The sequence below is a fragment of the Amblyraja radiata genome, chromosome 46 (genome assembly GCF_010909765.2).
Source record: "Amblyraja radiata isolate CabotCenter1 chromosome 46, sAmbRad1.1.pri, whole genome shotgun sequence".
Lineage (NCBI taxonomy): Eukaryota > Metazoa > Chordata > Chondrichthyes > Rajiformes > Rajidae > Amblyraja > Amblyraja radiata.
Window position 1 is genome coordinate 7,503,730 of NC_046001.1, and position 26,977 is coordinate 7,530,706.

At 42.9% G+C, this 26,977-nt stretch overlaps 1 protein-coding gene across 1 annotated transcript in view; it reads left to right on the forward strand.

Moving 5' to 3' along the window:
- LOC116968839 (ceramide synthase 6-like) overlaps window positions 1–26,977 on the forward strand; it is a 77,676-nt gene that overhangs the window by 29,228 nt on the left and 21,471 nt on the right. The window contains exons 4-7 of the mRNA XM_033015803.1: window positions 1,091–1,148; window positions 12,384–12,434; window positions 13,947–14,039; window positions 25,003–25,131. Of these exons, the coding sequence (XP_032871694.1) occupies window positions 1,091–1,148; window positions 12,384–12,434; window positions 13,947–14,039; window positions 25,003–25,131 (331 nt within the window). The remainder of the gene's footprint in view (window positions 1–1,090; window positions 1,149–12,383; window positions 12,435–13,946; window positions 14,040–25,002; window positions 25,132–26,977) is intronic.

Below are 26,977 nucleotides of genomic sequence, written 5' to 3' on the forward strand. Positions count from 1 at the left end.
GCGGATCTGTTGTAACTAACGCATTGACTGACTGCGTATGACATCATATGCTCAACAGAGGTTTCTTTTAAAGTTATGTTTTCCAATTTTGAAATTTTACTTGATCAAATTTAAAAGCTACCTTCAGGTGTCGCCCTGGGAAAACCCCTGCGTTGAAATTGGAAGGGCAGTTGTCCAGGGCAGATTTCAAGGGTATCAAGTTATTTGGGCAACTTTTTCACTTGGAGGGTGGTGGGTATGTGGAACAAGCTGCCAGAGGAGGAAGTTGAAGCAGGTGCTATAACAGCATTAAAAAAAACACACCTGGACTGGTAAATGGATCGAAAAGGTTTGGAGGGATATGGGCAAATGCTGACAAATTGAACAAGATGAGAAGGGGCATCTTGGTCAGCATGGATGAGTTGGGCCAAAGAGCCGATGTCTGTGGCCGTATACCTCTAATGAGGTTTGGTTGGTTCTGCTGGGTTACATTGTGCATTGAGTGGAATCAATGTAACAATGAACATTGCAGATTACAGGTACAGAGAAATGTAGGAACCCTGACAAAGAACGAATTGTGGCATTTAGTGCTGGTGAGTGGCTCCTTTATTATTTCCTTGGCCAGTGCCATCATCAGTTTGTTGTGTGACTCCAGTTGAAAGATATCTATAATCGCTAGCTTCTTGTGAAAGCCCTGGGGGTTTATGTTGAAAATTCTGCATCCGGACTCTTGCACTGTAGAAGAATAAACACTACTTTTTTGTTAATGGTTTCTTGGTGTTTGAAAAGTAGCTGGAGAAACCGTGGAAGCTTGGGGGCAATTACCCTGTGCCCACTGAATCACGGAGTGCAGCAGTTCCACTTGAGAGGCTGGGGACTGGCTGTGCCTGGGATGGTTTTAACAGCCTTTGTAGGGACAGCTAAAGATTGCTCAGGCTGTGGCAGGGCAGGGAAGGATAGGCTTTTTTTTTTAAAACACAAAAATACTCTCCCAATTGTTTTTCATTGGAATCCAGGTTGGTGGACTGAGCCTCATTGGATATGCGGATCACGCTTTCCTTTTTCCCCCATGCCGTCCCATTTTCTGATTTCAAGTGTTTTGTATTTGCAGGTGGAGACTTGCATTTTATTTCTATATATTCTTCTATGGAGTGAGATTTCTATGGAAGGTAAGTGTTTGTCTGTACGTGTGTGTGAGTGTATGTGCAAAACCTCTGTCAAAATGTAGTGTGGTTACTAATTCTTCCTTTGGGTGAGATGGTTGAAGGTCTACTGAAAGTCTGATGTAGAATTATCAGATGTGCAGAGTAGACAGCACTGAAATAAGTGACGGAACTCTATTACTGCATTGTAAACCCATTTGAGGTCAAGATATGCTTCACTTTGCATTGATCTGCATTTACAGTGCAGAAATAAGGTTGAGGGTTGGGAGGGTGGTTGGGTTTCCTGTGCATTCAAGTTTTGCTTTAATGAAAAATAAGTTGCATTTATCTACCGACTTTCATTGCTTCAGGATCCCTCAAAATGCTTTACAAGTGCTGAGCAGGTATTCTCAACACCCGGTTTAAGCGCAGCAAGCTCCTACAAACAGCGCAACAAATGTATGGCTAATATTATAAACAGGTGGAGAATATAATCAGGAGAACTTGTACATCTATCAACTGGTGCCACAATATTTTACTTTAACCTAGGAGAGTGTACACGTCCTTCGCTTGACATCTGCAGTGTTTACCTAGGTTTCTTCTGCTCTTGTCCCTGGAGTGGTGCCTGAATTCATGCCCTGTGTGATCTGAGTAGAGGGCACCACCATGGGATTGACTTGCCTTGTTTGATAAGTGTCCTCTGAATGGCCGCATAGAGTAAATGAGGTGTGCAGAGAGATGCTATTGTGCTGCAATTACAAGAATCTATTCCTGCTGGCCTCTTTAAATGTTGTTCTACATTTGTGGTGACTCACGGCTCACCTCATTCTTCCCAAAGTATTTACTTTATGCAACCAGTGAGGTGTGCCTTTGCAGCAAGATATTTATTAGCGGTGATTTTATTGTGTAGCTGCAATTACTTTACGCTTGCATGGTCCCACAAGAGCGCAATGATCAGTGGTCTGCTACAAGGTCGGCTGTGGCGTCTTTCCAAAGAATCTTGTGTGACTTATTTTCCTTTACAGAAGATAATGGCCTCAATTGTACCCTGTTTGCCTCTCGGCTCATTTTGTTGTACTTATTCCCCTTTTCTCTGTTACAGGTGCTATTCTGTTAGTTTTGGGTTGAATTCAAAAAGATACCCAATACGTACTATGAATAGACTCAGAATAATGTTTTTAATGTTAAAGTACACCAAGGATTTATTACAGAACCCGTTCCACTCCAACATGCCTTGAATCAAAACTTTAAAGTGCCTTGGTTCTCCCTCATCACATAATTAATTATAGGTTTATGGTGAAGGGGAAAAGATTTCATAGGAATCTGAGGGGTAACTTTTTCACACAAACAGGGGTGGGTGTATGGAATGAGCTGCCAGAGGAGGTAGTTGAGGCTGGGACTACCCCCAACGTTTAAGAAGCAGTTACACAGGCACATGGATAGGACAGGTTTGGAGGGATATGGACCAAACGCAGGCAAGTAGGACTAATGCAGCTGAGATATGTTGGCCGGTGTGGGCAAGTTGGGCCGAAAGGCCTGTTTCCACACTGCATCACTCTGCGACTCTATCCAAATCGGAGTCTGAAGAAGGGCCCCGACCCTGAAACATCACCTATCCATGTTCTCCAGGGATGCTGCCTGACCCGCTGAGTTACACTGGCACTTTGTGCATTTTTGTAAACCAGCATCTGCAGTTTCTTTGTGTCCTCAATCCATTGTGCTGCATTTAAGCCCACTTGATGTACTCCACCACTCTACAATACAATACAATACAATTCAATTTATTGTCATTTGGACCCCTTGAGGTCCAAACGAAATGTCGTTTCTGCAGCCATACATTACAAACAAATAGACCCAAGACACAACATAATTTACATAAACATCCATCACATTGCTGTGATGGAAGGCCAAAAAAACTTATCTCTCCACTGCACTCTCTGGTGGTGGTGCTGCTTCATTCATCTCCCCATCCCACACTCCAGGATGCAGAGCCTGAATTTTGGTTTCTCCTGAGCAATTGAACTTCTGTGAATACAGTTAATTACTGCAAACGTTACTTTCACGGGCAGCTGTTTCAAATGGGCTTCCTGCTGAGTTATGTGCATCTTCCTCTATGTCAACTGACTGGCACATGGGAGGTCAAATGAAAAATTCTTCCTTTTCCCCCACCCAAAAACCATTAACCAAAATTCTCTCTCAGAATATGAGTCCCAGTGCTATCTGGCTGCTCTTATTTTGCATAAATCAAGGGACTCCATACCAAACGTGAAATTGTTGGTGCTGTTATATTCAGGGGTTTTGGCTGGTGGAAGGAACTAGTACATCAGTCCAGAGGTTGCCCTCAAAGTAAGCTCGCAGCTTTGCCTTGTTTGTAACAGTGGGGCAGCATCTTCATCAATGATAGTGAAAGGTGGTCCTGTTAAAGTTCCTGTTAAAGATGCACTGCTCCACTGTTCTGCTGTCATCTTACTCCCGGGCTTGGTATTAAATTGCACCAAGGGGTGTGAAGTTCCTGCACTCTCAGCAGAGGTACTAACCAAGCGCAACACAGAGATCAGATCAGTTCAAGGCTAAGTATAATTGTATGATACGATAGAACTTTATTTATCCCAGGAGGCAAATTGATCTGCCAACAGTCAAAACAGAAACTACAGGAAACAAAATTAAAGTGATGAGTGGAAAGGATTGGGGATGTGCAAAGATTGGGGTGGGAGAGAGAGAGAGAGAGAGAGAGAGAGAGAGGGAGAGAGGAGAAGAGTCGGTCTACCCCACGACAGAAGGGGAGGAATGGTACAGTTTGATAGCCACAGGCTGATAAGTGCTAATTACTTTAACTTTAGCTAAAGTTAATTACTTTAGCACTTTAACTCCCCCTCCCATTCCTAATCTGACCTTTCTGTCCTGGGCCTCCTCCATTGCCAGCACAAATTGGAGGAACAGCACCTCGTATTTTGCTTGGGTAGCTTACACCCCAGCGGAATGAACATTGACTTCTGTAACTTCAAATAGCCCTTGCTTTCCCTCTCTCTCCATCTCCTCCCCTTCCCAGTTCTCCCACCAGTCTTACTGTCTCCAACTACATTCTATCTCTGTCCCGCCCACTTCCCTGACATCAGTCTGAAGAGGGGTCTCAACCCGAAACATCACCCATTCCTTCTTTCCAGAGATGCTGCCTGTCCCGCTGAGTTACTCCAGCATTTTGTGTCCAAGTGCTGATTACAGTTGATCTAAAACTTTACTAACCAGTGCAGAAACTCAATGCTCCAAGGTTTAAATTCTGGGAATGTTTAGGAGTTGTTACAACTATTCTCTTTGTCTTTCTCCTTGCTATCTCTACCAAATCCAACATTTGGGTCGTGATGCAGGGTCTCTACCTGAAATGCCTCTGCCTCCACAGATGCTGCTTGGCCAGCTGAGTTCTTCCAGAACCGGTTTTTAACTCCAACGTTTATTTTGCTCACTTTCCCACAACACAAAGAGCACCGACTCAACAGAGGCTCCAGGGTATTACTAACTTCTCTTTAGAATAACTAAATGCAGCATTTAATGCCAGACTTCTTGTTTATTATGAGGAGACTGCTGCAATACTTTAGTTTCCAATTTCCAAGCCACTGCTGTGAACTGGAGTCTCACTTTTCCATTAACCAATAATTTGTTTAAAAAGAATTCCAGGGAGCACTACCATTGCAATATAAGTGTTTTGACAACTCTGTTCTGAGGGTTACCAATAATGCAATCAAGCAGTGCAATTCATTTTGCTATTTTCTTTTAATTTTGTTTTTTAAACAATATCAGCCATGTCTTGCAACATATTAATCTCCAGTGTTTCTATGTTTTTAAATTTACAAACCCAAGTTTAGCACTTCAAGTTGAGTCTTGTTTGCAGTTAATTCTCCTCTGCATTTATCGTAGCAAGTCTGGGCAGAACCTCCCTTTCTACCGAGTCCATGTACAACATTTGTGTAAAGAAGTCTCTACAATCTTGTCTGTTCAATACCAGATCCTAATTGGCAAATTAGCTGTGATTTGGTTTGTAATCACCATGTATCCTGCAAAGAGTTTGCAGCAGTCCCTGCTGGATCCCTATGCAGGCATCAGAAGCCATAATTTGTCAGGTTTGAATAGTTAATGGTTCTGGGTGGCTCCTTCTTACTTTTAACTTGCTTTCCCAAATTCCCCAGTTAAGTTAGTGGCTAAACGAAAGAAGGGTTGTGGTTCATGGTGGAGACTCGAGATACTGCAAATGCTGGAAGGAATCTTGAGCAATCTTGCCTAGTTTGAAGAAGTTCCCCTCTATCTGACGGGAGTTATGTACAATCTTCTTTCACTGCTTCCCCTCTGTAGAGTCTGAAGAAGGGTCCCAACCTGAAACATCATCTGTGCATTCCCTCCATAGGTGCTGCCTGACCTGCAGAGTTCCTCCAGCAGTTTGTGGTTCAAAGTGCTTTTTTAAAATATGGGCTATACATTCTCTTTCCCTCCCAGAGACATTGACTTCTGCTTGAGGTCACATTTCCTCAATAGGTAATCATTGCACCGTGGCCAAATCGGGTGCTGCTACAGTCTCCAAATCATACAGGAGATCATCGCTGCCCTGTAGGCCGTGCATTGTGGCCTGATTTGTGATTTTGATTCTGAAATGCATGTTTTCCCAGTCAGCTAAAGACCATGCAGGTGCACTGAAGGCTGTTATGAATTTCACTGTCGATTGGTCTTCACTGAGAGGTGCCCCACAATGTGAGGAGTGGCCCACCTTTCTTTGTGATGTTAACTAGAGCCATTTGTGTTTTTTTTTGTTATAAGCAGTAACATGGGATGGGAAGAAATTAACAGAAGCAAATAGTAGAATCCTTTCTATATTTACAAGTGGATGCTAGAGCTGCCAAAGCGAATGTCACCTCAAGATACAGCAGGTAGTAATAAGGCTGACCAGACCAGTCCAGACAGTGCAATGTTTTGCATTACTTTTCACTACATCTAGATCTGTTACGCAGTTAAGGGCCTGTCCCATCAGCATGCGATTGCATGCATCTAGCGCGACCAAACGTGGTGGCTTGAGGCGTACGGCCTCGCGGGGCCGGTCCCACTTCCAACCGCAGAGCCGTCTGGAGTTGTGCGGGGCTGGTCCCGACATCATACTCACCAATCAGCTGGGCAGGAGGCGGGCCGACTGAATTTGGACGTCTCATGGCGTCAGGCGGTTACGTCATCGCGCAACGGCACACCAGGCGGTGACGTCATCGCGCTAGGCGTAAGCCATCAAGACGCTGCGTACGGGCCGTTGCCGCGCGGAATTTTTGGACAGTGTCAGTTTTTCGGAGCCCCGCACTATGTCGGGACCAACCCCGCACAACTCCATACGCCTCCGGCGATCGAAGTGGGACCGGCCCCGCGAGGCCGTACGGCTCAAGCGACCACGTTAGGTCGCATGCTGGTGGGACAGGCCCTTTACTAATCTCCCTTTCAGAATCTGCTGGTGTAGCCACTTCTTTGTCATCTGCTCTTCATTTCTACCATTCCACACATAGCTAAATAATGTGGTAGAGTGCACGGATACTGATCTCCAGGCTTTTTTTGTAAAAGAAAGCCTTTCCACAGGAAGATGAAGCAAAATTTAATGAAGAGCAGATCAAGCAGACCTGGGAATGTCTGCAACTTGACAAAGGCAAAACTTGCATCCTTGCTTCAATTAGAAACATTGCAATCTGTGAAATTTATTTTTTGTTTGACTAGAGATCTAGCAATTACTACTCTTTCATATTGAGAATTTACTGTAGACTGTATGATTTCCCTCAATGCTAACCATGCTGCTACTTCAAACCCACCCCACCCCTCACACTTCCCTCTGTCCTCCTCCAAGCCTGGGTTTGACCCCAGCCCTTGTCCCGTCAGGTTTCCACCATCCCTAACCTCCTCTTTCCGATACAGAATGGTCTGTCCTCAGCAAAGGCTTTAGATTTGTACCCCTGCTCCCACACATCGTGTTCTGAGCCCGTCATTAAAAAGTCTGAAGATGAGTCCCAACCCGGAATGTCACCTATCCATGTCTCCAGAGATGCTGCCCAAAGATCTTTGATGCTGCCTGCTGAGTTACTCCATTGCTTTATGTCATTTTTTTTGTAAACCAGCACCTGCAGTTCCTTGTACCTTCTTATAGCAATGTTACAAAATTTTGAGATTTTAAAAATCAAGTCTGTAATTTATCCCATCAGATAAAGCATAAAAATAAGTTTAATTTGACACCTAATTCACTTTCATATCTCAAGTATTTAAAAAGGTATGGCCATTTTCATACTCGGAAATGAGCATCTTGTTCCCTATTGATTTTCTATGGACATAACAAAAAAGTTGTGATCGTGAACAGTCAAAAGCCCATAACTTTCTTAAAAATTAAGAGAACTGAATGAAATTTTCAGTTATCATAGATTGAAGCATTCTGAAACAAATATAAAATAATCTTACTTGGATGACCTGAAATTAAAGCATATAATTAGTTAGTTACCTAATTGTAACTAATTTCAGACTTCAATTACTAGATCTAAACATCTATCCATTTCTTAATAAATGATTAACATTTTTAAATAGCCTAAATGTCCAAATAATATTCACAAATAATTCACAATAAAACATGATTTTTAAATCTCATTTACATTAATTTATAGGCCAAATGGAAGGAATTCAGTGTTCAATTGCTGTAAATAAATGCCCATTTAAATCAGCTTTCCAGTGGGTCCCTGTGGAACGCGCTGGTTTAGAACGTTCACATTGCGGTAGATTTGTGCCCCAAATGCCCAGAAAAATACTGCGCGATATAATGGGCCCAAAATGAGCTACTCGCAATATTAAACTTTGTATAAAGGGATCTTTAGAAGCCCTTTTTAATGTAAAAATATACAACCTACCTTCTACTATTTGCTTTATGAGACCCTGCGGTTGCTGGCGGTCGCGGGTTTAGAGATTGATTTTTAAACTACTATAACTATTATACGAGGCCTTTAAACCTAATAATAGCTTTTGCGACGGGGTCTTCCAGCGATTTTTCGTTAATAATTAACTAGGCTGAACATCTTCGATTTGAACAGCCTAGAGAAAATCGCGTTTTAAACCCGCCCCCTCTAAACGGCGCCAAAATCGCGCACACCCGCAGCGGCAGATTTTCAAAGACGCTTCAGGTAGGCTTTGCAACATACCTACTTCTTACAGTACAGAATATACAAGTTATATTCTTGGAGCTGACCTTTGCTGGATTTCAACCTGGGATCGTTATCCGAATAAAATACGGAGGTAGAATTTGGATCATGTAACACCATGTGTTTACGTGCCACGCAGCTCAATCAATGAGAAATCCTACCTGATGATAATCAGGGACTTGCAATGAGCTTATAAATCCTGACACATCAGTTGGGTAGACGGACACCAAGGTATCCACTTTCATGGGCGCCACTACCAGGATTACTGTCCGCATGTGCATTGCTCCTGTTACCCACCTTCCTCTGGTATACAAGCAGGTCCTTGCAATGCTCAAGATCTGCATGTGTTATTTAAAAAGGAATTAAAACATGATTCTGAATATAGACAGTATCTGTGGCAAAATAAACAAGGTTAATGTTTCGGGTGAGCTTCCATTGTTAACAGCATTTTAATTTTTTGGGGGATTTCCAATATTAATGTTATTTTTTAGCTTGTGGAATCTGTGAACTCTCCAATGATGGATCTCGTCACAATATACTTTACTATCCCTTCCTTTGGTTCCTCCACCAGCTTTTAATTCTTGCTCTGCAGCTAGTAAGGACGTATCGCATTTGATTTCTCCCATCTAAACCTTTGATCGTAGATTGTGAACGTCTGGGACTCCTGCACCGATCCCTGTGGCATACTACTTCTCACAGCCTCCCAACCCAAAAATGACTTGTTTATTCCTGTTTGATCATGTGCCAGTTAACCAATACTCCAACCATGCATGTGTGTTATCACCAATCCTGATATCTGGCCTAGCTCTTCCTACCAACCTGTCGCTCAACCTCCCTACGATATTAGAATTCTGATGTCCATTCCTACTGGCACCTGATTTTCTGGATTTTTACTTTGCACACCATGCAATAGCGCAAAGCCCGATTTCTGTTTCGCAAGACATCTTTGGCCTTCTGCACCACTGAATTTTCCTTGAACATAACATTGACCTGCATTCTACAGATAGTTCAACCTGCCTGAACAGGTGTCATGGTAGGCGCAAGGCCTGTAATGCAGAGCAACTAGAAAAATGGCACGCTCTATTTTCACTTAAAGACTGTCTGTTGCAGGACGAAAAAAAATGAAGCATAGTTTCAAAGAAAAATGAGCCATTCAGCCCAACTACTCATCTACTTGGGAGTGCTTGGTCCGTCTCTCTACTTTCTTTTCTCATGTACTAGTGAATTGAGTCGAGTTTCTTTAAAGAAATAAGGCGTATTGGTGCAGCGTTGTGCCCTGATTTCAACATTCAGTCTGCAGCAATTAGGAAATACAGCTCAGTCGGGAGAAACATTTGTAGAAAGGTGAAATAAAAGGTGAAATAAAATCTGACAATGCTGGAAATACTCAGCAGGTTTATCAGCATCTGTGGAAGGAGGAACAGAGTTAATATTTCAGGCCCAAGACCTGAACTCTGTTTCTTTCTTCATAGATGCTGCCCAACCTGCTGAATATTTCCAGCACTTTCAGTTTCTATTTCCATCATCCAGCATCGTTTGGTGGTGGTAGAGAATAGAAAACCTGCAGGGAAGGTTATTCATTGACCCACTACCTGCTAATTCAAGGTGTTTTGTGTATCCTGTCCACGTATTTTGTTTACTCCCAATGCTGTTTTAGTGAATCTACTTCGAAGGGAACTGGTGGTGCTTTTTTTGTCTCTGAACTGTATGGAAATAAATTAAATTCACTGTACTTGGGTACATGTGACAATAAAGTACTATTGAACCATTAACTGAGTTGGACCTGTAGCCACGTTTGGAATGCTGTGCAAGGTGAAATTAAGTTTGCAATAACAAACCTTTAGCCAACTACAATAGGAAATGTATTATCCAGGAAGCAGTGCATTGAAATTGGTCCCAATAATTGGTTCTGGCAGAGAATTGCACCCGTAATGTACAATTGAGCTACAATGTGTGCAAGAGTTGCCTTGTGTTTGCGTTTCACTTTGATTTTCAAAGGACATTTCTCCCGTCAGTTCCTCGCACAGTCAGTTGTCCAGGCTTTGGGGCCGTTTTCATTCGGCATTGATGAAGCCCAAGTGTGCCGCAGGACCTGCGCTGAAGAGCTGCCCTGCTTTCCTGAAGCTGTCACGTGACAATAAAGGCAGAACTCTATGCAATCTGTGGCATGGAAGTTCGTCTTGAACGGTAGCACAAAATGAGTGCTGTTGTCTAAGCAGTCGGAGTTGTGCCTTGCCCTACCGTTTTATTGGTCTGTCCCACAGTTGCTGCCAGAAGTTGACAGCAAGCGGGCAGTCGACGTAAAACCCTGTGTGTTGCCCTCTTGACCGAGTTGAACTTTTGTCCATTTCAGTCTCTTCAGCATTGTGGCTTTCTGCTCTGGGTTATGGATACGAGCGAGAAACACTCTGATCCCTGAGCCTGTTTATTTCTGTCCCTTTCCGTATCTCTTTATACATCTCTCATTAGTCCAGGAGGCATGAGGCCAAAGTGTCTGATTGAGCAACTTGGGCCAGATCAGAGAATAAAACTTTCCAAACTATTCTAAGCCAGGTCTAGACTGCACCATGCTCCTGAATACCAAACCATTAGGTGGGCTGCTCATTTTGCCTCCTGTTTTGGTTCTCTCTGCTGGACCCACTGGCAACGCATCTCCTAAAGCTGCCAAGGTAGGTCTGGAGATGACAAGCTCTCGAGTCTCCGCTGTTCCAGCTGCCATTCTGCGGAAGAGTGTGTCGAACGTGTGATGTGGCTCGTTGACTGTCATGCCCTCCTCATAGTTGGGAATTAACCCAGTGTCCCTCCATTTCCTCCTGCGGGGCTCTGGCACGGTGACGTCCTCTGATTTTTGCACTCATTCAACGTTTTGTCTCTATGGGGTTTAAACTCTTGCACCAAGATCGTTAAAAGACATGGTGCAGTTTCCTGTTCCATTTGCCTGAGCTGAGCTAATTGCTGAGTAAGGAAAGCAACCTTGTGCTTTGCCACCTGCCATTTTAATTGTTTCCCCCAGGTGCTAATAGCTAAATTTCAGTAACGCCGAACTGTGGAAGAGCGACAGCACTTCGGAGTGTGACCTGACTCCAGCGGTGGATTTTGGGGGAGGTTCCCAGTTGTAGATCCATAATGCCTTCTCTATGGTCATGAATGGTGACGAGTCTGAACAGAAATAAATTAGTGCTGCTGCAGTTTCTGCTCCTGCCATGCAGGGAGCTCCTTTTTGCCCATCTGTCTGTCCAGATGTAGTGGCTTTTCTACATTCTTGTTGCAGATGCTTGGTTTTCAACATTGTTTTGAAAATTGGCATTATTATAAAGAAATGCAGCAGCCAAGTTTTTTGTTTTTTTTGCCAAACAAACCAGATAGTCCTTTTGATGGATAAGTATTAGCCTGGATGCTTTTTGTGTTGGAGGGGCAGAAAACTTCTCAAGATTTCTGCTCTGGGATTTTCCCTGTGGGCCACTTTCAACATCTTGTCTGAAGGACAGCACGTCTATCCTTGCAACATGGCCGCGGTACTGCTTTCCTGCATCAGCCTGGATTCTGTGATCCTAGAGCGCAGCTTAAATCTACAACCACCTCACTGCTGAGGTGACTGGTGCAGACTGCTTCCTCTATTAAAAAGCAATGTTGGTCATAATAGGTCCTGGTTATGGTTGCCTTTTCAAATTGTGTTTTCGATTGAATATACAATGCCAGCTCTGGCCAGGGTTTGGGGCAAATGCGTTATTTTTAAAAACTCAAACATTTGTGTAAAGGGCTGGCTAGACAGGCTTGGTTTTCCTGTAGTATCAACTTGCCTCATCCCAGTTTGTTGGGCACGTGTGACTCCCCTAGTGCAGTGGGTGAATTCACTGAGTAGGTGGCTGTGAACCAAGAGAAACTAAGTTACTGAGAGGTGCCGGTGCCTATGCAACTGGACCCTGGCCTGAAGAGTTGCTGAAGCAAAATTGTTAGGGAGAAACTGTTTGGAAAGAGGTCAGCTGAAGTAGGAAGCATTTCTAATGTCTAAATTGACCAGTCCAATCTAATGATCACTGCAGAATCAAACTATGCCTCTGCTTTCTTTCAGGCTCCCTGGTTCTGGGACACAAGGCATTGCTGGTACAACTACCCATATCAGGTGAGAGCTGAATAATGGAGGTGCAGTCATAGAATTGTACAACATAGAAACATGCCACAACCACCTCTGGCATCCCGTTCCAGTCAACCAGTGGAACAATTTACACTTCTCCCCTTAAACTTGTGTCCTCTAATTTTGGACTCTCCTACTCTGGGAAAGAGACTGACAAACTATCTATCCAAGCCCCTCATAATTTTATGAAAGTCACTCCCTCAACCCCTAACATTCCAGTAAGAATATAACCAGCCCCCTAATCCAATCTTTTCTGGTAACTTAAATCTCTCCATTCCAGGCTGGTCTCCATTCCTCCTGGTGAATCTGTTCTTTCTTTTGCTCCCACATCCTGTAGTGCAGTGACTAGAACTGTACACAATACTCTTAAGTGCAGTCTAACCAATACTTTATTGGTGCAACAGTTGGAGTCGTTCTTGTTGGGTTCCTGTCCTGCAGTTTGCCCTTTTCCCCATGAACTGAACACTTTGTCGACCAGTATTAAGCAACAGAATTTACTGTTTGGGAATTACTTATGGTTACTATTGTCAAATATGTCATTAATAAAACTGCACCCGATTTGTGTTGATGTCAAGACTAATTTATAATGTGGGGCCCTTTTAAAGGATTATATAATGTAACCCTATTTAAAAAAAATTAAAATCCAAACATATTTTAAATGAACCTTCCTGAAAAAAATCCTATGGAATTCCTTTACTTGCCTCTATATCTGGGGACCAAGATTTGAACTCCATCTAGGCTCGAGTCATAGAGGCTGTACAGTAAAGAAACAGGCATTCGTCCCAAATTGGCCTACTAGACTAGTGCCATTTGCCTGCATTTGGCCCTTACCCGTCTAAACCCTTCCTACCCAAAAGTCGTGAAATAATATAAAAAGCTGGAAAAATTCAGCAGGTCAGATGACTTCTATGGGGGAGAGAAGCCACATTAATGTTACCTGTTGCTGATCATTCTTCAAAACTCTGACAGAAGAATGTGACACTAAACTTTTTTAAAAGAGCACTATGAATCTTAATGCTTTTTAAAAGCACCAGCTGTGAAATTCTTTGCTTGCATACCCAAGGTATACAAACGAGAGAAAAAAAAACAAAGTTCTGGAGTAAATTTCTCCTCTGCAAAGGGTCACTTTAATCACTTCCAGCCTGTGTTACTTAAGGCAAACTCCCTGACACAAACCCTCATTTTATATATTTAAAAAAAGATTGAAGCCTTTTGAAATTTTGGAGATCAATAAAGCCTTTTATACAACAGTGTGAAATATGATCAATATATCAGTTTTAATCTGGCTCAATACAATAAGAGCTATCAATTACAGTTTTTAATGTAGTTAAGAACAATATTGACTTTTTATAAAGAAAAGGCTCATCTAAATATGATGCGTTCAACCGTGTAATTTCAAGTTTCTCATTAGCGTGATATTTGTGTTTTATACAGGGACTCTTTTTCTTTTATGCATGAGACTATACATTGGCAAATAACATTTTTCTCCTTTTCCTACAGCAACTGGAATTTGACATGTATTATTATTACATAATGGAGCTGTCTTTCTACTGGTCGCTGATGTTTTCACAGTTTACAGATATTAAAAGAAAGGTAAGCAGCTGGATTTCCTATTGAGTTTGGTGTAATCTCTTCTAAATTGGTTGGAAACTCCAGCATTGCAGATGCTGGTCAAATTACAGTTTTTCTTTACTTAATCACTTGCTATAACAGGAGAGGAAGGCTATTCGACCAATCGGGTCCACTCAAGCCCTGAACACAATAGTCTAATTTTCACCTCGTTATTTCCCTGTAGTTTGACAACTTATCAATTTGCCAGTTTTATGTTACATTTCTTTCTTCGGAAGAGCTGGCTCAAACTTTTTATTTTTTTTAAATAATTTTATTAGAAGCAATGTACAATCGTATAAACCATGGCATATAACATAAAACATTTCGTGTACAACTTCTTGTTTTAAATTTAACAATAGAAAAATAATAGACATAAGAAAAGAAGAAAAAAGAAGAGATTAAGGAAAGTAGTGATATGTACGCCCCAAAAGTTAACAAATAATAGTTTGTGGATAGATAGAGAGAAAGAGCCCAGAGAGGTGTAGAAAAAAAGAGAAGACCAAAAAGGAAGAGCAAGAAAAAGGAGGAAGAGAAAAAAAAACAGAACAGAAAAGAAAAGGAATATACCCACTTCATATCTTTCCACACCCATCACATAGTTCTGAAACGGTTAATTTCCCGAGTTATGTTGCACCATATTATACTTGTAATAAATCGATGAAAGGAGACCATATCTTTAAGAATTGTTCTGATTTTCCTGCTAGAACGAATCTCATAGCTTCGAGATGTAACATTTCAGACATGTTTGTGATCCACATTTTAAGCGTTGGGGTGGGTGCATTTTTCCAAAATTTGAGTATAAGCTTTTTTGCCGTTATCAAGCCGTAGTTAAGGAAACAATTTTGAAATGAAGTTAGCTCAGAGAAGGCTTCCATTGTTCCGAAAATAATCAATTCTGTGTTAGGATCCAATTTTAATTTAAATAGTTTTGAGAAGATTTCAAAGATTTCTTTCCAAAATTTATGAAGTTTTATACAGGAGACGAAGGAATGTGCTATGGTTGCTTCTTGAGATAGACATCACAGATTGGGGAAACATTTGGAAAACATTCATTCAGTTTGGTTTTCGAGTAATATAGTCTATGTAAAATTTTAAATTGGATTAGAATGTGTCTTACATTAATCGAGCATTTATGTACATATAGCAAATATTTATCCCATCTGTCTTTAGAAATGTTTATAGATAGTTCTTGTTCCCACTCTCTTCTTATTACGTCTGACAAATTTATTTAGAATAAAATTATACAGGTATGATATTAAATGATTTAATTCGGCCTTTCTGTTCATGCCTTCATCTAGTAGATCTGACGTCAGAGTTTGGTATTCTTGTGTATGTTTTTTCAAGTAATCTCGAATTTGCAAGTATCTAAAATATTGATGACTTTTCAAATTGTATTTAAGTTGTAATTCTTGGAATGATAAAAGGTTTCCCATTTCATACATATCTCCAAACGTTTTAATTCCTATTCTTCCCCAGTGAGTAAACGTTTTGTCGATAGTAGATAGTTTAAACGACGGATTATTAGCTGGCTCAAACCTGACGAGCTAAATGGCTGCCTTCTGGGCTGGGTTCTTTCTGAAAGCTTCTCTGTTGGGAATGGGGAACACAGGGGAACATGTCCTGCAATTTTCTGCTTTTCTTTTGTGATACTAACATCCTAATTTTTATTTTTATTTATCTTTTCTAATTGGAGAACCATTTTGAATGCGAGGCCAACTTTTACCCTGCATATGCTCAATTTTTATATAATTAGCCATTTAAGTACTGTGTAAGTGGGTGGGGGGAAAACATTGAGCACTTCATTTTATCTAGACCTTATTTTTTTAAACTATTTGCTCTGTCCTCTTTATTTGTGCCACATTGTTTCAACAAAGCCTATTGACAGCAGGTGAAGTACTGGAATGCATAAAGCTGCTGAAGGGTTTGCTTATGTGATTGCAGCTTTCCCACCTTTCATGAAGGAAGCAAGGTTGAACCAAAACCATTTTTGTAGTGATTGGTTTGAGGATGAATTTCTGTGAGTATTTCTGTGACCTAGACCAACCAGTTTTTTGCTGAAGGTGCAAAGAACCTGTTTTCTCCAACAGTCCCACAGGATTGAGGTGCGCTGGCTTCTCCAATCCTGTGGGTTCTGAGGTGGCTGATGAGGTCAGTGGCAGCCTCTTCCCTAGACGGGGCAGGTGGTACCTGACAAAGGTAGCAGACAGCTGACTTGAGGTGTAGCCATGTCATCGTCATGGAGTCATGCAGCTCAGAAATGTGCCCTTTAGCCCACCAAGTCCATACTCACTTTTTTACCCATCTATGCTAATCCCATTTGCCTGCATTAGGACCTTATCCTCAGAGGCCACAGGCACAAAATCGCTATCAAAACATGGAGGGGACCAGGGGACACAATTTCTTGGCGGCCACGCGCGCATGCGCACACACACACACACACACACACACACACACACACACACACACACACGGCTTCGGAGGCTTCAGCCGTGGGCCTATGGACGGTAATTAGTGATGGGTGCCGGTAGTCGCCGAAAAAATTGTGTAAGGCCCACAGCCAGCGAGGAGTTGAGCTAGATTTAGTGCTGGTTGTGGGCCTGGGGGCACCACTCCCGTCTGACTCCCAACGTATCTGGCCACCCCCGGGTGTGGGGGAGGCACTTGGGTGGGGACGGGGATGGTCCAGTGCCGGTGCGGCAGCGCCGGAGAGCCGGAATCAATCCTGGCTGCGGAAGAGGCGCAGGTCTGTGTCTAGGGCTGCCGAGAGTGATTTTCGCTTGTGACCTATGACCTGGGCATGCAATTCTAGCTCAGCTCTGATCTTTGCCCAACGGACGTCTCCCTCCAATCACCGCGCTCTATCCTCAGTCCCACCGCCCTACTTTCGCATCTGACCGACACTTCCCTCCTCCAATCATCGCGCTGAATCATCATGGTCCCGCTCCCATTGCCTGCTGACCGACGTCTCTCTCGTCCAATCGGCGCCCTCGATCATCAGTCCTACCTCCACTGTCTCGCGGAAAGCAGAGATTTCATTGAGTTTTAAAATCCGGATTACAAAATATGAGGAGGATCGTCCCCCACCTCTCAAAACAGGGAGGGGATGTGTGTCCCCTGGGCCCCCGGGATTTCCACCCCTGTTAGGCCATACCTATTTGTGTCTGTCTTAATGACTTTTAAACAAAGCATTTATTCCCAATGCATTGGCTCTGTTCTCAATACCATCCTGGATGTTCCTTTTTCCCCATGAAGTGGTCGTGGGTCCCAGATCCATAAGAGTCAATGAGCATGTTTCACCTTTTCTCAAGGATATCTTCTAAAACCTTTGAGTCTTTTCCTCAATTGTAGTTTGGAATAAAATCACAATCATAGTCGGGTAACTCATGGCTGGAAGAACATCTTGTCAGTATTTATTTCTGAATTTAGTTGTCAGACTACAATATTCACACAATGAATTCACTGAGAAGGGTTGGTGTTGGAATTCTCTCAGAAGGGAAGGGGAAAAGTACCATGAATGAGTTAAGTTCTGTTGCGGTTTAAATCATTTGAAATTCCTTTCCTCAGTTAAAGTTGCCAACACGCCTCCTGATGAATCAGTGAGTTGCTCCACTGATTCAGTTAGTCTCACAGAACAGGTTGGCCCCAGGATTGATCCTTCCGTCTAATTAATTGCCATTCGACGGACCTCACTGAATTGCCCTAATAGTTTTTTTTAAATCGTGAATGATTTTGAAAGTGGATGCAGAGAGAATGTTTTGCCTGTGGGGAAGAAATACTATTGTTATAAGAGAAATCCAAGAAAAGTCAAGAAATCTAATGTGAGTGCATAAAATCACGAGGGGAATAGATAGAGTGAATGCACTGTATCTTTTAACCAGTGTATGGGAATCAATAACCTGAGGACATAGGTTTAAGGTGAGAGGGGAAAGATTTGATAGTAAACTGAGGGGAATTTTTTCACAGTATGTGGGTATTTGGAACAAGCTGTCAGAGGAGGTAGTTGAGACAGGTACCATCTATCTATTATTATATAAAACTCTGTGGCTGCCGCCTGCCGTCCGGCTGCCTTTCTGCCTTTCGATTCGTTCCATCGTGTGATGTCACAATGCCCAATACTCGCAGATGTCCAATCGGAATGGCCGATGCTCGCAGATGTCCAATCGGAATGGATCCATTTACATGTACGGCTGCCGGCTGCATTTCTTCCTTTGATTCCTTGCCATGCCGAATCCAGACGCACAATCGCCGAGATCTTTTCCATTTCGGTAGAGATTTCACTTTTTTTTCTAAGTATCCGCTCCTCATTACATTTCGTCGTGTTTAAGTACACTTTTTTAATCAAATCCTTCTCCCCCCCACCCCCCAATATTTCAAAAATAAACTGGCTTCTCACCCATAGAAGCAGCTATTTCGGTAGACATTTCACTTTTCATTCCAACTATCCACTCCTCATTAGATTTCGTTATGTTTATGTCCACATTTTTCATTAAATCCTTCTCCCCCCCCCCCCCCCACTCACTCATTTTGTCGCCTCCTGCTGGCCAGCGACCATAACGGCTGCTGGCGCCCGCATCTCGCCTCAAAGACGCCATTTAAAACCAGCCGCACTGCTCATTCCTGAACCGCTTGAGTTGGAGGACCACGTCTCCCGTGGGGGCTACGGGTAGGGAACGGCTGCGTTGGGGGAGCAGACCCAATGCCCTTGGTCTAGTTTAATATTAAAATCCTTGCCAGTTCTTGCCAAAATCTAAGCAGAGAACTTGGGTGATGGGAATCCAAACTTTCCTATTGTCCAGAACATTGTATCAACTGATGGCATCAGTTAATATTTTTTAATTTAAATGTAGTGACACAATTAAAAACACAGAAGTGTTTCAAAGTTACTCTTTGGACTTAAAAAAAAAATCCTTCTTTGGGTTTTATGAATCTGCTGAAGAAATTTAAATGTTGGTGATATGGTATTGCACTCCTCCCATACTGGTGGGCCTTTTTTAATTAACTCCATCTCCTTTTCTTCCTCACTTACCCTTGAATGTGCCCTGCTCTGCTTTCAGGTTTAACTCCACAGCTTATTGTGTTTGAATGTGGCACATTGTTACAGGATCAGCTGATTTCCCACCAGTGACAGTTGAACTAGTGGAAGTTATCCCCAAACATTTGGTCGTACAGCAGCTGGACTCTCCAACGCTCTGTGCCACAGACTTTCGATGTGTATACACATTCTTAGTTTTACCTGTGCTACTATGAGGAGATGCTGGGTGGATGCTTGGTAATTACTGACAGGAAGGATGAAGAACTATTGTTTTTTTTCTTTACATTCCTCTTTCCTCAAAACTATTCTGTCCAGGAATGGATGGATAAATAGATGACAGAATCTCTTCATTCTCTTCCTTCTGGGTTTTAACAGGTTCAGATCAAAAACAGGCCAGCAATCCTCCTGGCTGCGGAAGGTGCAAAATGCAGAGAATGCCGGGGGGGGGCAAAGAGAAGAAAACTATTGTGTTTTTGTATTGAGGAAAAATTCAGAGTTTTTGACCAAATTGGTTATGTGCATTAAAAAAAAAAAAACACTTCACTGACAGGGCTTTAATTTTTACGTCTAAACTGTGGGCTGAAAAGAATAAGGTCTTACTTGGATTTATTTTAAATGTTTCATTCCAATAAAACTCCATCTTGATTATAAAAGTCAACCTGTGCAGAATTAATATTTTCATTAATTTTGCTTTAAGAAGTGGCTTTTAAAACATGCAAGCTGAGTGCTGCCAATCCCATGTGTTTGTGGGATGTGTTCTTGATAGAGACCAAAACTTGGTGCCTGACTTGACCGTGCGTGTGTGGATAACTTTGCATTAGAAAATGCTGGTAAACTCCATCTGTCTTCTTGTACCTATCAAGCTCTTTTTACTGGAAAGAAGATCCCATTTTCCATCGTGCTCGCTTGTCACATTTTCCTCCTTACCCTTGTGTATCATTTGTCTGGGTTATTGTGCTGACTGATTCATTCATCTGCTGTTCTAAAGGCTCCCTCTTGACTTGCTCTTTGTCATCACCAGTTTCAACATTGCTGTATGTGTGCTACTTGTAGCCAGGGCTGTTTGCACTTGCCTCGCACTGGGCGTAGAGTTTGTCCAGCATTTTGTGTGTCCCTTGGCTCTTTAGTTTTCTGCTTAATTAGCTTCCTCTTTAATTCTAATCACATGGGTCTCACTTGCTGCATTTTCCAATTTCTTCTGTACTCTCTTTAGAAGCTGAACTTGATTTGAACTGCTGTCTCGACTCCTTGAACGTTAAGGACTTGCAGCGCATTTGTATTATTTTTCTAAAGTCGCTGACCAAGGGAAGGCACTTTCTTTTGCAATAGGGAGCTGCATTAGCCTGCAGGCCGTCGCTGTGGGTGGGAGGCTGTGTGCTTGTGATTGCCCAAGCGATGGTTTCAGTCAAAGATTGTTGCCAGTGAGAGGTGTCAAACAGAAGTTAGGCGCTTGGTCTCTGGAATATCTCCCAGGTAGTGTTGGCAGGCCTCTTGTGGTCTGGCTCTTTCTTTCACTTGCTCACTCTGTTCATGAGTGTCATGAACACAGGCGCACTTTTTTTTGGAGTGAACCATGAGATATAGGTTTAGCAGAGGAACATGACACTGAAGAAAAATATCAGCCATGGAGACTCAAGAGTGCAGATGTTGGAATCTTGAGCAAAAAACAGTACTGAAGGAACTCGGCAGGTCACGCAGCATCTGTATAGGGAAATTGACAGAGTACTAAGGAAGGGCACGTGGCTGTAGTAGCGAGTCTGGGTGAGAATATGGTCGAGCAGTAAGAATCATGGTGGGGGAGCAGTCAGAGAGTACTGAAAGACATTTCCCTCCACAAATGCTGCCTGAAACGCTGATTCCCAAAAGATCACCTATGATTTAATCGCAAGGGGCCAAATGGCCTCGTTTTTATTTCTCATGTTCTTTTGGGCCATGTACAGTTGTTATCATAGCTTGCCGTTCCAAAGTAGCAGACCATAAAGAGGGCCACTTACACTGGCCTCTGTGGATGCCTCAGGGCTGTCTGATGTTCCTGTCTGCTACATTGTCAAAAGCATTAACCCATGCTTCAACTGATTAGTTTCAAATTCAGGCAGTTTAAAAGCTAAAATAGATGAGGAGAATTTTGAGCAAACATTCTTTGCATCAATAAAATATGATACAATTTCTGGGTTCTGGCTATGTTTGACTCTCATCGAGACTAGTGGAATTAAATGCCAGTTTCCTTGTAATAATGGATGGGATTTATATAGCGCCTTTCTAATACTCAAGGCGCTTGTACTTGATGTTTTAATTGGAAGTTGGAGAATCCTCATCGCAATCCCCTCCTCTCCCATTTGAATGAAACGGTTGGCATGATGACATTTGTGTACCCAGATTGAGCTAGTTCACTTTTTGTTTCTGGAGTTTTAACCACATTTTTATTGGAAGATTACATTTTCTGATGTCTTGTGATTTTGTTTTTTTTGCTTTTGGACAGTGCACTGCCATTGTCACTCAGAATGTGAAGATTTATGTCAACTTTAGAAGATTAGGTGAATGGATCAGAATTTAAAAAAAATTTAAATGAATGATTTTATTCAATTAAAAAAAAACATACTGAAAATGGACACTGAGCTTGGTCTAGATTTTGTTTTATTTTTCTCTCAAGTTCCCAAACATTGGGGGAAATCGAAGGAACCAACAACTTGAGTGCCGCAGCTGGTAGAGCTGTTGCTTCATGGTGCATGAGCAGGGCTCTCGCTTAACTTTTTTTCCCCTGTTGCCAGCCAGGCAACCTTGGCAGCTTTTTAGGTTGCCAAATTACAGTTTAGGTGGTCGTTTAAGATGGCTTGCATGACACGTGCGATAATGTGCTCGGACAAAGTGCGTAGTTACCAGTCGGAATTATACTCAATGAAGCATTCACATATTATTTCTGCTTCAAATAAAGTCACAAACTAAACATTCACCAATCAAGACATGATATATCCCACAATGACATGCAGCAAAATTATAAGACAGTATCTCAACTCTTTTTACACATTGCAATTGATGCAATTTCTATTAGTTCTTTCCACTTCCAAACAAAAATGTGGTTGGATTATTCAGCGTATGATCAACCTGTGTCAGTAAATCCTGGACCATGGTAACATATATGCGTACGTATAGTTGTGAATGTTGCTCATTAAATAACTACAGTACTGATACTCCATATTAAGAGCATTGATTTGCCGTTAAAATGAATTATGTAATAACGTGTCAACGGTAGCAGTGACAATCGAACATTGCGGTTTTAATGTTTCACGTGTACACAATTTAATGAATCCATCTTTATGGATTAAAACAAATAATAACATTGGGAATTAAAACACATTTGATTGCATTCCGTTATCAAACATAGTCAATGTTCGCTCTGAAGACATTTCCAGGACAATAGGGTCAGGGAGGGGGGTGTGTGTGAATCAGTGCGGGGTGGATAGATGGCGGGGGGGGAGGGGGGTTAGAAGGCAGTCGGTGCAGAATGGATGGATTGAGGCAGGTGAATTAGTGTGTGTTGGTTGGAGTAGGTTAAATTGTGAGGGGAGAGCGCGGGGGATGTCAGTGGTAGACATGGATGGGGGTAGACAAAAGTGCTGGAGAAACTTAGCGGGTGAGGCAGCATCTATGGAGCGAAGGAAATAGGCAACGTTTCGGGTCGAGACCCTTCTTCAGACTGCCCCCCCCCCCCATTCTTCTTGAATGGGAGGATCAGTACAGGATGGATGGGGGGTGGGGGGGAGAGATGCGCAGGATGAATGGTGGGGGGGGGGGGGGTCAGTACAGTGTGGATCGGAGGGTCTGTGCAGGATGAATGGGGGATCACTACAGGATGAATGAGGGGAAGGTGCAGGGTAAATGGAGGATGGGTCAGTACGGGATGAATACGTGGATTAGTACAGGATGGATGGGGATCAGTACAGGATGGATGGAGGAGAAGTGCAGGATGGATGGGAAAGGGGTAAGTACAGGGTGAATTGGAGAATCAGTGTAGGATGGATGGGGGGGGGGGGTGGCAGGAGAATTAATGCGAGGTGGATAGGGTGATCAGCGCAGGATGAATAGATTGGGTGGGGGAGATGAGGAGGGGAGCACAGATTATGTCAGTGAGGACTGAATAGAGGCGGGAATGGGGATCAGTGCGGGATGTAGAGGAGGGGTCCAAGGATAAGGGGTGGGGGTGGAGGGGGCATACGAGAGAGAGAAGGGGGGTGAGGTGGGGAGGAAGGAAGGTCAGCGCTCCCGCACGACGAGGCCTCCCCCTCCCTCCCTCCTCCCGGCCTCGGCGTGCGGGAGGATTTTTTTAAAAGCGGTTATCGCCGTTAGTGGGTTTGCAAGCAGCGGCCCTTATCAGGGCGGGAGGGGTGCGGGAGGAGGAGGAGGAGGAGATGGAGCCGCTGTCGCTCGACCCTTCGTCACCCCGCACCTAGTACCTTTCCCACGCAATACAGCCGTCACCGCCGACACAAAATGTCGCGTTCCTTTTCTCCAGAGATGCTGCCTGACCCGCGGAGTTACTCCAGTTTTTTGTGTCTATCTTCGGTACAAACCAGTATCTGGTTGCCAAGCCGGGCAAAATGACTTGCCGTTTAGGTTGCCCGGCGGCACTTTGAGTGGCCTGTGGCACCCGGGCAACCGTTAATTTCGAGCCCTGATGAGACCTGGGTTCGATCCTGCCTCGAGGGCTGTCTCTGTGGAGTTTGCACGTTCTCTCTGTGATTGCGTGGGGTTCCTCCGGGTGCTCCGGTTTCCTCCCACATTCTAACATGCAGGTTTGTAGGTTAATTGCCCTCTGTAAATTGCCCGCTGTGGGTCGGGAGTGAATGGGAAAGTGGGATTATATAGAACCAGTGTGAACAGGTGATTGATGGTCGGAATGATCCTGGTGGGCCAAATAGCCTGTTACCATGCTGTACTTTTGAATTAGGTTCAATTCTTGAGACATTTGGAATCTGTAGGGATAGAGATTGACTATTGCTTTGGCTAGTTGGTCAAGTGATTTTACACAGTAAGGGACTTTCAGCCTATCTGGCTTTGCAGACGACACCTGAGATTCTTTGCGTTTGGCTTTGAGTGTTTGGGAAGTTTTTTTTTTTCCATTTTGCTTCCTTTCACTCAGGGTCAAAAGCCAGGAGGTTGGTGAACAAATAAAGGTGCTGATATTAACGTGAGAGGTTAATTTTGTGGTGAGATAATAGAATAGAATAGCAATAATCGAATTTCTTAGAGTTAAACAGTTGCAGATAATCGGTACGTGTGGCACTTCATTGCAGATATCCAGCCTTCACTCTGCACTTCTGATATTTTTACATATATAAGCGTTCTGCACTGACAGGCATTTTGCTCCCTATAATCACCACCTCCTCCACCTTGCACCGTCGTTTGTTGTTTAATCCCTCATGCCTTTGCATTTGCTCTCTTCGTTTTCCCTTTCTCTGCATCCTAAACCTGAAACAAACTCTCTTCCTCTCCCTCCACAGATGCTGCCTGACTTGCTGAACATCTGTAGCATTCCCTGTGTTGATTTCAGATTTCCAGCATCTGCAGCATCTTTGGTATTCTGAAAAAGTTGCTCTTGTTCAGTTGAATATTTCAGGGCGATGAGCACAGCAGATATTTTGCATGCTCTTACTACACGTTCTTTGGCTTGTTCTTCAATCCTTTCCAGTCCCTACGGTTTGCATTAGAGTTACAGTGCTTCTCCCAGTCAAAGTTTGTGAGATTTGAGATATTGCAGATTCCTTCTCCCATCCCCTCTGGTTTGTTGATGCGTGGAAACCTGGTAACTGTGCAGTAGGAGGGAGAAGAGTAGACCCCAGCTGTAGCTCCATCCGATTCGCAACGTGTAGTTTGTGTTAATAATTGACTGACCTCTGCCCTATTGTTCTCTTGCAGGATTTCCTCATTATGTTTCTTCATCACCTTGCAACGGTCGGATTGATCACATTTTCTTATGTCAACAACATGGTGCGGGTTGGAACACTCGTCATGTGCCTTCACGACGCATCTGATTTCCTTTTAGAGGTGAGAATATTTTGTTAAATGCTGCGGATATACCTGCCTGCAAGGAATCTGCGATTCTCTGCAGAGTGGAGGGTAATAGGTTCTCAGTCCCAATCAGACAGTGACATTTGGCTGTTGTCGACTGTCACCAGCACAGTACAAAATTACAAAGAAAGCCCCCACAGAAAGTGAAAACTGTGATAAGAAGGCAAGGAAAAAATCCCATCAAGGAATAAGTCTAAAACTTCAGTCTGATAACCTAGTTCAGATAATGGTTACACTGCCCTCCATAATGTTTGGGACAACAAAGACCCATCATTTATTTATTTGCCTCTGTACTCCACAATTTGAGATTTGTAATAGAAAAAAATCACATGCGGTTAAAGTGCACATTGTCAGAATCCAAAGCCATTTTTATACATTTTGGTTTCACCAGTTGCTGGGTGTTTACTCTGGTGATGCGCTGCCAGGCCTGTATTGCAGCCATCTTTAGCTAATGCTTGTTTTGGGGGCTAGTACCCTTCAGTTTTCTCTTCAGCATATAAAAGGCATGCTCAATTGGGTTCAGATCAGGTGATTGACTTGGCCACTCAGGAATTGACAGGAATTTTTTAGCTTTGAAAAACTCCTTTGTTGCTTTAGCAGTATGTTTGGGATCATTGTCTTGCTGTAGTCAATGAGTTTTGAGGCATTTGTTTGAACTTTGAGGATGTGCCTATACACTTCAGAATTTATTATGCTACTACCATCAGCAGTTGTATCATCAATGAAGATAAGTGAGCCAGTACCTTCAGCAGCTTGAATGGTCCTCATGTTGATAAACAGCAATAAAAGTTTCCAAAGATTATGGAAAGACTGGAGGAAAGACTAGGTGCTGAGAGCTCTCTTGTACCTGCATTAAGGAGGCGATTATGGAGGGCACTGTATGAATGACTTTACATTTGAATTTTGTGATTTACAAGCCTGCAATTGTTTAGAAATATTACTCCCCACACTCAAGGCCCCCCACCTAAACGTGATTTGCTCATATTTGGATGACAAAAAGTGTTTATTAAATATTCCTCAAAATGAACAACTCAGATTCGAAAGGAAACTGAAGTTTGGTCCCTTTGTTCTCTGCAGAATTTCATCAAGGTTTTCCACCCAGCCAGTGTTTCATTTCTCAGGCTTGTACTTGCCAGCATCAATTTAACTTTGCTATTTGAAGTTTTGTGTGGACTTTGTCCTCCTAAAACTTCAACCCATGAGATACGTCACTAACCCAACCTCGCCAAACCCAAGGCAGATGTTGCTCCTAGCTGGGCTGTTGCTCCATGTCTTATTCTGATGTGGCTTGGAATTGAACACCCATTATGGAACAGAGGGAGGCCATTTGGCCCTTTTGAGCCTATGCTGACTGCAGCAATCCTGCCAGATCTTTTTCCTTGCTCTATCCCCATAAATCTAAGTTATTCTATCTCATGAACCAAACACATTTTGAAAGCCCTGATTGACTCGGTTTCCGCCACCCATACAGTCAGTGAGCTCCAGATCACTGCCGATTTCCTTGCGTCCCCCTTTAAAGCTGTGCCCCTAGTCCTCAAACTGCCCACTAATGGGAACAACTATTTCTTTCATCTTAGGGCCATGACATCCGAGCTCCCAATAACCTTTGTGCCCTCTGACTGCCCAAAACCCACAAATGCAGTGCTTTCAGCTTTCTGATCCAGAATTGCAATTGTGTGAGAGGTTAAAATTCCCAATCTATGCCAGGATGAGTGCTTTAAATAAAAGGAGTGCACAACCATTTTTTTTCTTCTCCTCGCCTAACTTACCATAAAATACATGGAAGTTAACAATATCCCATAGGATCTTGCAAAGCCCAAAG